Below are 13,058 nucleotides of genomic sequence, written 5' to 3' on the forward strand. Positions count from 1 at the left end.
CCTTGATAATAATAATATTATTATTTATATTGTTAATGTATTATTATTGTTATAATTAATAAATAATAACAGTCATGGTTATACTGAACATTTATTATTATTATTATTATTATTATACGATAACTATATTGTTGTAATTAAAAAAGATAATAGTTGTAGTATACAATAATAATAAGAAATATTATTATTATTATTGTTGTTGTTTTATGATACTACGTATATATATATAAAACAACTATATATAACAAGAATAATAGAATGAACATACTATTATATAAAATATAATATTACACAATTTTATGATTATGATGATGATTATTATAATAATTTTGTTGTTCTATGAAACTTTTGTATAAATAACAATAAAGTGAATATACTGTTACATAAACATTGTATTACAACAACTATAAATTTAGATAATATCATAACTATATTGTCTTTATCATTATTATTAATACATTTTCTGAATTATCTTAAATCATTATTAACTATAAATGAGTCATAATTAAAGTGAATATAGTATAATGAGAACCTTATAATAAAAATTAATACAAATAATAATAATTGTATATTGTAATATTACTATGTTAAGTGTTAATTATTATTATTTATTTTTGTTGTTGTAGTATGGCATTATATTTCTGTTAACTACAAAATAAAATTACTATAGTAATAGTGAATAATAATGCTAATAATGCTATTTCGTTTAATTTTAAATTACATAAAAAAAACTAATAATAACATTAAAAGTTATAAATGTTGTGTTAAATAAATCAATCTGCTATTTCACAACAGTGTTGAATGTATAGCTCAACCAATCAGAGCAAGCTATAATGCTGTGTGTTTATAAAATACAAGTGATGTAAGCATCCAAAGCAAATCAGTCTCCTGAACTAAGATCATAAAAACTACATCTCATCTACTATTATCTCAAGAAAATATCTCATCTACTAGATATCTAATTAGATGATCTACCATTATGCTAACAAAAGCAGTATTTGTGGTTAGCGGGACACAGACAGAAGAGGATTCGCTTCTCAACAACGTTCACAACAAATTACTTCCTTTTCTGAGTTGAAACTTTTGTCTCAGTATCAGAGCAACAACACCAAGATAACTGACAAATACATCGAGGACAAAAGCATGAAGCCTGGAGACAATTTGCTTGCGAAAGCTTTTGGGCCGGGACACACCAAAAGCTGCAGCTTTTCCCCTAAACACAAGAGGTGAAGCGCGCTCCCTGCCCTCCCTCAAGGCTACAGTTGCAGAACAATGCAGCAGAAGCGTTCTTCCTCCAAATGCATCCTGTCATATCAGGAAACCCTGCTTCCCAACAGGAATGGGGGGAAGGACTGAGGAAGTCAAAGGGAATTCCTCAATTAAGTATAGACTGTTTTGTAAAGCACACCCTTACATTTTTGAGCGTTTGTTAGACCCAGAGGTCATCTGATACTTTCCAAACCTCCTACTTTTACATTTTGACCAGCCACTGTAATCAGAATAAATGTGACCGATGGCAACAAAACCTGTATGCAAAGCTGTGAAACTGAATATTAAGATGGGTAATAGCTCAGCCAAAAATGGGAAGTAGATGAGTTTGTTTCTTCATCAGAACAAATTAGGAGAAATTGAGGAAAAATTATGTAACCTCTGCAGTGAATGGGTGCCGTCAGAATGAGAGTCCAAACTAGAGATGTTCCGATACCCTTTTTCTCTTCCCGATACCGATTCCGATACCTGGGCTCAGGGTATCGGCCGATACCGAGTACTGATCCGATACCTGGGTGTATATCTGTATATACAGCTGTATATACTACTAGCCCTGTGTAAATTGCTAGAATTTTTTTATGGTGTGCTTCAGACAGATCCCTCAATAAAACATGAACAAATACATGGTGAACTACTGTATTTATTACAGTATTTTTATTATCTAACATGAATTTGACAGTATTATTTATTTTCTTATGCAAAAAAGAACTTCAAATGCAGCCAAAAATCTAACACCGCAAACTAAAAAAGGTATTTAAGTTTTACAATATAACTGTATAAAAAAACTGCAACAAATAAGTCTAGGAATATAAAAAAAGATCTATTAATCAGATAATCTCTAACAAGTAAAAAACAAGTAAAAAACAAGCAACCATCTAGGCATAATTATTATTATTATAGAGATGTATTATTATTACTGTAGGCTACAACAGTAGCTTTATATATTGTCAATTTACTCATGTAAACCAAACATTTATTTTAATGGGCTGCCATGAAGATCTTTGAGTGTCTGTGTTTATGATATGACAGTATTCTCAAATGAAACGGTAAATTCTCATGAAGTGACGGTTTATGCGTTCGTGTCCTCATGACACACAGCAGAGACTACAAAACAGCGAGCTCTCGCGCATCTGTGCCAGTCACCCACAGAGATGTAGATTTTGCGGGAGTAATATTTAAATAGTATTTTGCAGTTTAATATTCACAGACACTAGTATATATTCGGCTACTGTCTGGAGCCCTGCGTTTTGACTTACACGGAAGCGACTGAACGCAGTTGCCGGTACTGAATATACTCGAGAGTCTGTAACTACCGGTACTACAGAGACATACTGCTAACCACTGATCTATAATATAGAAGCGGCTTCACTGTCTTTTGGCAGTTTAGAATGTGATGAGTGATCCAGTCATATATAGATAAGGGCTGCTAACGCGTTTTCATTTCTTCTTCGCTGCTCTAAACAGGGGTTGCTTGTGGCAACACAGCACAACTTCCTGTGTTTTCAATGCATTTTGAGCAGCGAAGAAGAACCGTGCAGCGATTAGGCAAAGCTTGCGGTCATAACTAGGTCTTTTTTAAGAAAATGGTATCGGATCGGTATATGGGTTAATGTACTCGCCGATGCCGATGCCAGAATTTGTTGTGGTATCGGAGATATTTCCGATACTAGTATCGGAATCGGAACAACTCTAGTCCAAACATCTGATAAAAGCATCACAATAATCCACACTACTACAGTCCGTCAGTTAATGTCGTGTAATAAACAAATCCATAAATAAAAACATTAAACCATCACTTGTGTCCCAAATACCAGTCCTTAATCCATAATAATGCTTCTTCAAGTGAAAAAAACGTCCATCCCCTGTTGTCCTCTCACATCAAAATCCACCCAAATATTTATATACCGGTGGATATTTTTTTTGCATGTTTTCATTAATAAATGGTGCTTGATCTGTGCATATTTCCCGCCTGATTCAGACAAGACAACTTTTTCACTGGAGAACGCAATATTATGGATGCAAGACTAGAAATGATATGAATTGAAACATTTTATTACAAAAACGCAGTTTAGCCCTTCAAAATATGTTTACTGTTGGACTGGAGTAGTGTGGATTATTGTGATGTTTTTATCAGATGTTTGGACTCTCATTCTGACGGCACCCATTCACTACAGAGGATCCATTGCTGAGCATGTGATGTAAAGCTGGAGAAACACACTCATCGACATCTTGCATGGACTGAGGGTGAGTAAATAATTAGCAAATACTGAAGTACTGACTCTGACAGGAGGTCGGTCTATATATAAAATGCATTGGATTCATCTGCAGATAAAATAAATACTTACAAAGAACATTGAGAGAGCCCTTCTTGTGTGGAGTTTTCTCTGCAAAAATACACAGACAACAAGTTAAGTCTCAAATCAAAGACCAAGTGAGCATTACATGCACTGAACCACTGGAGGACGCCTGTGTGTCGTACCAGAGTCTGATTGGCTGAGAGCATGGTGGAGTTGGTGTTGCTCTCCTCTCCTCTGATGGGCACAAGCGGCATGGTGCCAAACTTCTGCTTGGAAATGTCAGAGGAAGAGTGGCGTCTCATCACAGGTGGACGCAAATCATCATTCTGAGGGGAGGGACGTTAATGTTAAGTCACAGCACTGAAATGTCAATAAATGTTCAGATTTGTTCCATTAAAAATGTGCTGTACCTGTGCTTTTAGTAAATCAGTCATCCAGTCCCATAATTCAGTCTCACAGGAACAGCTGAGGTACCTGTGAGGTCATGGAGAGCGATTACTGTTCCCTATGTAGCTATAAGCACTTGTATAAACCATTGTAAAGAAATGTAAAAATGCTATTAAATGTACTCACACTCGTGTATTATAATACGCATTATTTTGCATAATTATTTACTTTTTCGAGGTACCATTAAAGAGTGTAATGCATAATAACACTCATCTATGTGACCCTATAGCAAAAAAACAGTCATAAGGGTCAATTTACTTGAAATTGAGATTTATATATAAAAATAATATAAACTTATGAATAAATAAGCTTTCCACTGATGTATGGTTTGTTAGGATCGGACAATATTTGTCAGAGATACAACTATTTGAAAATCTCTAAATATTGAGAAAATCACCTTTAAAATTGTGCAAATGAATTCTTAGCAATGCATATTACTGACCAAAATTTAAGTTTTGATATATTTACAGTAGGAAATTTACAAAATATCTTCATGGAACATGATCTTTACTTAATGTCCTAATGATTTTTTGCATAAAAGAAAAATCAATCATTTTGACCCATACAATGTATTTTTGGCTATTGCTACAAATACACCCCAGCGACTTAAGACTGCTATTGTTATAACATGTTATAAGAAACTGACATTATATATATATATATACATAAAGGGGTAATAAATCTATATTGGGGCTTCTCTTATGAAGTCTGTTAATTCCACATATAAATACCACTTACAACTGCTGTTTGTCCAGCATCACTGTTAATCCCCATCTGCAAGCAAACACACTTGTTATTTAAAGTTATATGGAGTTCACTGATGTACAGAAGCTTATTGTGGAATGTGCATCTCACTTTGTTGGCGGTTTTAACTTCTTTCTGATCCCCATGTAAATCTTCAAGGTTTTCAGTTGCCAGTCTTTCTCAGGTTTGTTGCTCTGTGATGCAGAAAAGCAGCTTATAGTTTTTCCTTTGAGTTCAGCGTGCTCTTATTTACACAGAACCCTCGGATGTGCTGTAATGTAGAGTGATGATGAACAGTACACATACCTTTTTGTCCTTCATCAGGATTAACCTGTGGTCTTTAATTTGGAAAGGTCGCTCCTGGAATTTGTTTCCTTGCAAGAGTTTGGGCGGCTCTTCCCGACACTTCAGCACTCCAGACTTCACTATCTCACTCTTATAGGCTTCAACACACAGATACAACAGACACAAGGTCAACAATGCAGCTGCATCATCTCATACACTTTTGTAACCAAGAATACAGTTTGTGTTTTTCGTGTGACAAGCATGGTTTCAGTGATGTATAGTAATAGTTGTGTAGTGACACTGTACTCTTATCTTTGATCTCATTCTTGTATACTCCACTGTTCACATGTTTTATTTGTTTTTTGTTTTACAAATTATAAGAATGTAATGGCAAAGACATGTAAAATGTTGCAAAAGATTTCTATTTCAAATAAATGCTGTTATTCATCAAATAATCCAGAGAAGAAGAAAAAATCCTGTTTTCAGCACTGATAATCAAATGTTTCTGGAGTAATGATGCTGAAAATTCACAGGAATAAATGACATTTTAAAATGCATTCAAATCGAAAACATTCATACACAAAATTTCACAATATTACTGTATTTTTGGACTTGAGCATAAAACATCCTTCTTTAAAAAAAAAAAAAAATCTAACTTTTGAACAATACTGTTATTTTATGCATTTTATCACCTCAGGTTAGTGGAAAGACTACAGTATATAGATTTATTTTTTAACTTCTAACAATGTTTTTGTGACAGTGCAGCACCGCTGAAGTGGAAAATGGGTTTAAACGCTTTAAAATATTCAACACATCATTATACTCTCTAAAAGTCAATTCATCTGATGAAGTCAATATGCTTTCACCTGTGAAAATGTCTATAGCTTCTCCTCTAGGCACCTTCTTCACCACCAGATACGCCGAGCTGGGATCGGCCATTTTACACCACTGTAGCGCTTGTTCCAGAACCTTCTCTTTCGGGTGAAGAGGTCGCTCTGTGGAAATGACATGCTGTATTTATCTACTGTGTCCCCCCGGCCTTAACAAACATTGCTTGCCCTGCAGTGCCTGATTAACTTCAGCGTTTGATTTAATTAGTTTGCGTCTGGACTTTACCGAGCTCTCCTTCCTCGATGGCCTCAAAGGTCATCCACACGTCTTTTTCCCCGGCAGGAATATTTCTCATATACAGCACCTGATTGGTCAGCTCCTCTGCACACATTGTGGGAGACACCTGTGAGAAAGTCATGCCAGAGGTTTGCAGTGATGGTTAGAATCTGCCACCGTGTGGTACTGCTGTGCAACTCTCCGTCAAATTAAAAAAACAAGAGTTGTGTTTTTTTCACAATATTATTTCATGTATGTTAGCTTTGAAGTCATCTGAATGCTAGTGTACTAAAGGTTGAAGAAGACATTCAGCAGATATACACACTTAAAATATATAGCTTTCCCGTTCCAGGACAATATTGTTGTCATCATATGGATCATTATTATTATTATTTTTCAAATATGTTCTACTTACTTTCAGAGTGATGCAGCAGTCTGGAATCTTTTCTTCCAGATAAACTTCAATGATCAAGTCCCCCGCCTGTGAGAGCTGCAATAAACATGCACAAGAAATATTAAAATATAATACTATAAATAAATAAATAAACACATGATTCTACCTGTGTGTCTCTCCAAGTGGTTATCAAACTGATTTCCAGTTCAATCTGAGTTTGATGCTCTTCGTCAATCTGTTTAAACACAAAAAGAAGATTTTTGAAAGCATCAAAATGATTCACATTTACATAAAACTGCATTCCACAAAAAAGTATACAATGGTACTCACATGTTTTTTTGTATTGTAGTATCATTGCATGGTATTCAGAATTAAATAATATGCATAGTACTGTACGGTCATATCCTAACCTGATATTATAACTTCACCACGCTTTTGCTATAATATCATGTTACAGAGTTATTCACTTACATCAAATATATACAGGTAGTTATCGATGAGGTCTTCTATGATTTTGACCTCATGTTCCCCTTTGCCATCAGTCTGAAACAGGCTGGGAGCGAACAGCAGGGACAGGTTCTTAGTGCACATCTGATTGAGATCAGCACACTTCTGCACCCTGAGAGAGAGAGAGAGAGAAAGACATGTGAGAGCTGCTAGAAATGACCACAGACCAGACGAGGCTGAATCAGAATCAGAAGAAAGACTCGCCTGAAGAGATGACTGATGAGAGCTGCTAAAGTCGTTCTGTTGACCCGAGGTAACCCTCGAATCAGCTCTTTGTATCGGTCCAAACGCTGTGGCTTTTGAGGGATCTCTGCATGAAAGTATGAGAAATCACTGGGACAACTCAAATTACAAAAAATCTGAAGTTTGTTGGCAGTTATACTGTTCAAATATTCTGGGTTGTTTTCAACTTTATAATAAATTTTTTCGTAATACTCTACAAGTCAAAAGTCTTTGAACGGTAAGATTTTTAATGTTTTTAAATAATTCTCTTCTGCTCACCAAGCATGCATTTATTCGATCCCAAATACAGCAAAAACAGGAATATTGTGAAATATTTTTACTATTTAAAATAACTGTCTTCTATTTGATTATATTTTAAAATGTAATTTATTCCTGTGAATTCAAAGCTGAATATTCAGCATCATTAATCCAGTCTTCAGTGTCACATGATTCTTCAGAAATCATTCTAATATGCTGATTTGCTGCTCAAGAAACATTTAAGATTATGTTTAGAATTATAATAGAATAGAAATAGCATCATTGCTAAATAAAAGTAGTGTATAATGTTACAATTTCCAATAAATGCTGATCTTTGGATTGCTCTATTCATCAAAAAATTATGTGCTTTAAAAATTGATGATGATGATGATAATAATCAGTTATCATAGAAAATAATAGAAAACAGTTATTTAAATTCATATAATTTCACAGTATTACTGTTTTTACTGTATTTTTTAAATAAATGCAGCCGTAAGCATGCCACGAATGCATTTGATAGACATTATGCATGAAATAACCCACAATATTTAATGAAACTGCATATTAACATTATAAAGAAAGTGTACGGTACTAACTGGCAGCTTCCCTCCAGAAGGGGTGAAGATCAGCCATGAATATGGGATCATCAATCTCCCGAAAGAACCTTTTCAGTACATCCGTCACGTCCTCTATGAAGTTATCTCCAATGCGGAGTTTCACATTGCGGGCGTCCTTACGAAACTCCTCCATCAAAAGCTTGATTCTGGACTTTGCACCGTTTTTCCTGTATATTCCCTCATGGCCCAGACCTGGGAAGGAGAGATTCATTCATTCGGATTGCAGTGTTTAACTTATATTATGATTTAGGCAGGGTTTACTGTCTTCAGCACAAAGCACAGGGAGATGGGAAGTCTGTGTTCGCACCATACTGAGTTATAAAGGCAATGCAGCTGTCGACGATGATGGGGATGTCATTTCTGCTGAGCTGCTGGTCTTTCAGGGTGTTCCCTTTCCCTCCTGCTGCCTTCTGAATGTCTGCATACCACAGGGAGAAATCTGTCCTGCCCATGCCCTGCAGATGCAGAGTCCTGCAGACAGAGTCATTATATAAATGCATTGTAATAACATGCAATCGTTTGCAATAAGGACTGGGAGACGTATTAAAGGAATAGTTCACCCAAAAATGAATATTTGCTGAAAATGTATTCACCCTCAGGCCAAGACATAGATGATTTAGTCTCTTCTTCTGAGGAATGTAGCATTCCATCACCTGCTAACCAATGGATCCTCTGTAGTGAATGGGTGCCGTCAGAATGAGAGTCCAAACAGCTGATAAAAACATCACAATAATCCACACTACTCCAGTCCATCAGTAAATGTCTTGAGAAGTGAAAAGCTGCATGTTTGTAAGAAACAAATCCATTATTTAGGTGTTTTATCTTTAAACTGTTACTTCTGGTCAAAATATGAGTCTATAATAACGCTTCATTCCAGTGAAAAAGTCCATTCTGTGTTGTCCTCTCACATCAAAATACACTGCACTATTTGTTTAGAATTGTTTTAGACAGTTTTCACTTGTAAATGGTGCTTCATCTGTGCATATCTCTCTCCTGATTCAGAGGAATCAACTTTTTCAGTGTAGAAAAAAAAAAATACCATGGATAGAGGACTCATATTTTAGCAAAACAACGGTTTAAAGTTAAAAACATCTTGATGGAATTGTTTCATACAAACATGCAGCTTTTCACTTCACATGATGTTAACTGATGGACTGGAGTAGTGTGGATTGTGATGATTTTATCAGCTGCTTGCACTTTATTTCAGACGGCACCCATTCACTGCAAAGCATCTATTGGTGTGAGCAAGAGATGAAATGCTAAATTTCTCCAAATCTGTTCTGACGAAGAAACAAACTCATATTTAGTTTGTTTAAGTTGAGTTCATATTTAGCTAATTTTATATTTTGGGCAAACTATTCCTTTAAGAAAGTGAAGAGTTTTAATTTTGGCTTAAACATGTGTCCTTACAGAACTAAAAGACCCACCTTCCTTTCTCAACCAGAACCAGGATGTCCTTCTTCTCATGGTTCTCGGTTTCAGATGCAATGCCTTGATTTTTAACCCAAGACAAAAGACGGATAAGAACATAGCTCATTTATGAATCCCCGAGGGTATATTTAGCAGCACTATTTTCTCTGAAATCTCAGTTTGACAGTGGTTGAGCTAACGGACTCACTGAGCTCCTGTAGGCGTTTCAGGTTTATAATATCCTCTGCGGCTCCATCATTTCCAGGGCATATGAACAGGTTGGACTTCTGCAGAACAAAGAAGCCTTCTTTCCACTGCTGTGGGTCTAGCATGGCCTTGTAGCGCAGGACGCCCACTCGCTCGAACTCTCGCGCCAGCAGACAGTGACAGCTGAGAGGTGTAGTGGCCTGCCAGAGATCAAAACACAGGTGAGATCCAATGCACTGACGTGACAAACTACTTCCTGTCCACAGAGAACAGCTTGACTGATTAATATTTACCTTCCCTATTGCTCTCGCCCAACTGTGCAATGCATCTGGAGTCTCCAAGCCAAACTGAATCAGTTTATCAGATGTTAGGTAAAGTTCAAAAGTGTATCGAAATCTGAAAGTACCAAACAAAGAAACAGATTATGATGTAATGATTAAGAAACTATCTGATTATGTCCTGAAGGATGTTGTGTTATGCAGTGGCACCCACTTGTCAATAAAGCCGCTGTTGTTGCTGGAGTCTGGTCTGCTAACTCCTAAACAGACGATGTCTTTAACATCGATCTTCATGCTGGGCTCATGACATCTGTCAGACTCGTAGAAGAGAATAGACTTCTCCACCGAACACCAGTACTTTTGAAAATCTGCTGAATAAATCAAATCAAAAAGGTAATAAAAAAACTATTCTGTATGTTTCATATCAGATTTCAGATATAATGTCTAAGAGCACTGATGTTTTGAAGCAATTCCAGTCTTCAGTGTCACATGATCCGTCAGAAATCATTTTAATATGCTGATTTACTGCTCAAGAAACATTTCTGATTATCAACGTTGAAAACCGTTTTGATGCTTAATATTTTTTTGGAAACCATAATACATTTTTCAGGATTATTTTGCTGAGTATAAACTTAAAAGGACAGCATTTATGTGAAATAGAAATCTTTCGTAACACTATAAAAGTTTTTAAATAAATTAAATAAATGTATTTAGCAGACGCTTTTATCCAAAGCGACTTACATTGCATTCAGGCTAACAATTTTCTCCTATCATGTGTTCCCCGGGATTCAAACCCCCAACCTTGCGCTTGATAACGCAATGCTCTACCACTTGAGCTACAGGAACACTAATTTTTAATGTCACCTTTGATAAACTGAATGCATCTTTGTTTAATTAAATATAATTCTCATTGGAAAAAAATTCATGCAATAATTTTAATTTTGTAATTTATTTTTTCTTCATTCAATGCTATTTTATTTTATTTCATACTTGCATAATCAGATGAGCAGTGTTAGGGAAATTAACTGTGTTGCTTAGTTACTTCTTAAGAAAAGTAATGCAATGTATTAAGTTACTTTTGCATTACTTTTTGTCACCTGGGCTGAGCTTGGGTATTTGTTTTTTAATTAAAAAAAAAAAATTAATTTTAGGCAACTGTTAAGGCTCTTTTACACCAAAAGTGAAATAAATAAGCCTCAGCCTCCTAATTTCTTTCAATGTGGGTACAGGAGAAATATCAGTGAATAAATGGGAAAACAGTAAGTTTTTTTTATTTAAATTATTTTATTTTATTTAAAAGTAATGCATTACTTTACTATATGCTTGGAAAAAAAAGTATCTGATTACGTCATCTGAGTATGAAGTAGTTAGAGGGTACTGAATAGCTTTGTTTTAACTGAAGAGGTACAGTCTGCTCCTAAATCACCACCAATGCTTGTTTATGGCACATAGTCACCTACCGTCTCTGGTTCTGCGAGATAATGTCCCTTTGTTCAAGGAGCTTGACTTGTAGAGGTATCCGGAGTACAGGACGGCCTGCATGATCTCATCATAGACACAGGAATCTGAATCCAGAAAACTACAGTGAGATACTGCACACCTCTTGTGTTTCACTAAAAGATGACATATATTACAATTTCTATATACTAAAGGTGAAGCATGCAATTTTGTTGTTGTTGCATTATAGATAATCAAAGAATGTAGCAAAACATATATTAAAAAACACATTACTCATGTTCAAGATGGAGAATTTGTAGAACACAGTGATTTAGATGATTTTTTACAGTTCTGACTAGGTGTCTATTAAATTGCACACTTCACCTTTAAGAGACATGGCTGTAGTTAAGTGCTGGAACGCTACCTGCAGACTGTGTGTATGAGTAATGCGGAGACACACGCTTATCGGTTCCATTAGCTTTAGCGAGTCGAGTGGCCTCGGCCTCCGCAAAAATCTGAGTGACCGTTTTAAGCAGGTTCTGCTCAGTCACAGCGGTGCACAGCGCCTGCAGGGGGACCACACACACACAATCATATACACACTTCAGAAAATGCACCGCTAATAGCATATTTAGCCAAAGGACATTCAAAGCTTCTTCTAAAAATCCCTCTATTCTTTGCATTAGTGCTCTTCATTATTTACAATTCACAACATAGCCATCAGCTTATTTTGGGGTTCATAGGTAGCCTGGGTACACAAATAATAGCCTTGGTAAAGTCTTGAGAAACTATAATACACACTAATCTTGGCTTGACCGCTGGCACAATACTTAGATGGCTCTAGCTATATTAAGACAGGATGTCCTCACTGGCCCAGCGGTGATTGATCTCAAACCTTTCTTTTGAAGCAAAGCTATTACACAGAGAATTGTCCGCCGCAATAGTTCACTGCGCTTCTGATTTGAGGAAGTATTCAGGGTATTTCAAAAATAAGTGTGTTGCAGAAGAGGAAAGGGAAATGCATTTATTGTGCAAAAGTGTTGAGGTTATGTGACTCTATAGACAAGGTGTAAAATATTCATTGTTAAATGCAAAAGGCCTATATCCATCTAAACAAGGCTAACTGATAACAGACATATAGAGTTTCCATTTTGTTGAACAATGAGTTCCCCTCTTTCTGAGCATTACTAAGAAGAATAATGTATATTTACCATAGACATTTCCATGACTATAATAACTCAAATTAAATTAACTAATCTAAAAATTATTAGATAAATAATAATAATAATAATAATAATAATAATAATAATAATAAATTTATTTGTATTTTAAAAATAAATAAATAACCATAATATTAGTAATAAAAAAGAAAAAAGTAATAACCAAATAATAACAATAATAGTAGAATTTCAATAATAATACATTTACTTATTTTATTGTGCATTTAAAAACAAAAATACTAATAGTAGTATTGATATTAATAATTGTTACCATTATCATAATCATTATTTTTATTATTAACTGTAATAACAGCAATAGTAGTAGTAGTAGTAGTAATAATAATAATAATAATAATAAT

The 13,058-nt window shown here is 35.2% G+C and overlaps 1 protein-coding gene across 3 annotated transcripts in view; it reads right to left on the reverse strand.

The window, feature by feature from the left end:
* The window catches only part of LOC113114249 (arf-GAP with Rho-GAP domain, ANK repeat and PH domain-containing protein 3-like), a 33,123-nt gene that overhangs the window by 1,518 nt on the left and 18,547 nt on the right, over positions 1-13,058 (reverse strand). For 2 of the 3 annotated variants that reach the window (XM_026281116.1, XM_026281115.1), the window contains exons 14-33: positions 11,904-12,045; positions 11,503-11,607; positions 10,257-10,413; positions 10,058-10,160; positions 9,766-9,964; positions 9,575-9,638; positions 8,455-8,618; positions 8,127-8,339; positions 7,255-7,360; positions 7,015-7,162; positions 6,710-6,778; positions 6,565-6,639; positions 6,159-6,276; positions 5,909-6,037; positions 5,064-5,200; positions 4,869-4,951; positions 4,752-4,787; positions 3,977-4,040; positions 3,749-3,892; positions 3,615-3,653 (exon numbers count right to left, since the gene is read on the reverse strand). In XM_026281116.1, the coding sequence (XP_026136901.1) occupies positions 3,615-3,653; positions 3,749-3,892; positions 3,977-4,040; positions 4,752-4,787; positions 4,869-4,951; positions 5,064-5,200; positions 5,909-6,037; positions 6,159-6,276; positions 6,565-6,639; positions 6,710-6,778; positions 7,015-7,162; positions 7,255-7,360; positions 8,127-8,339; positions 8,455-8,618; positions 9,575-9,638; positions 9,766-9,964; positions 10,058-10,160; positions 10,257-10,413; positions 11,503-11,607; positions 11,904-12,045 (2,295 nt within the window). The remainder of the gene's footprint in view (positions 1-3,614; positions 3,654-3,748; positions 3,893-3,976; positions 4,041-4,751; positions 4,788-4,868; positions 4,952-5,063; positions 5,201-5,908; positions 6,038-6,158; positions 6,277-6,564; positions 6,640-6,709; positions 6,779-7,014; positions 7,163-7,254; positions 7,361-8,126; positions 8,340-8,454; positions 8,619-9,574; positions 9,639-9,765; positions 9,965-10,057; positions 10,161-10,256; positions 10,414-11,502; positions 11,608-11,903; positions 12,046-13,058) is intronic. The other variant, XM_026281117.1, reaches the window with a different exon arrangement.

Source organism: Carassius auratus, chromosome 14 (assembly GCF_003368295.1).
Source record: "Carassius auratus strain Wakin chromosome 14, ASM336829v1, whole genome shotgun sequence".
In the NCBI taxonomy this organism is placed as follows: domain Eukaryota; kingdom Metazoa; phylum Chordata; class Actinopteri; order Cypriniformes; family Cyprinidae; genus Carassius; species Carassius auratus.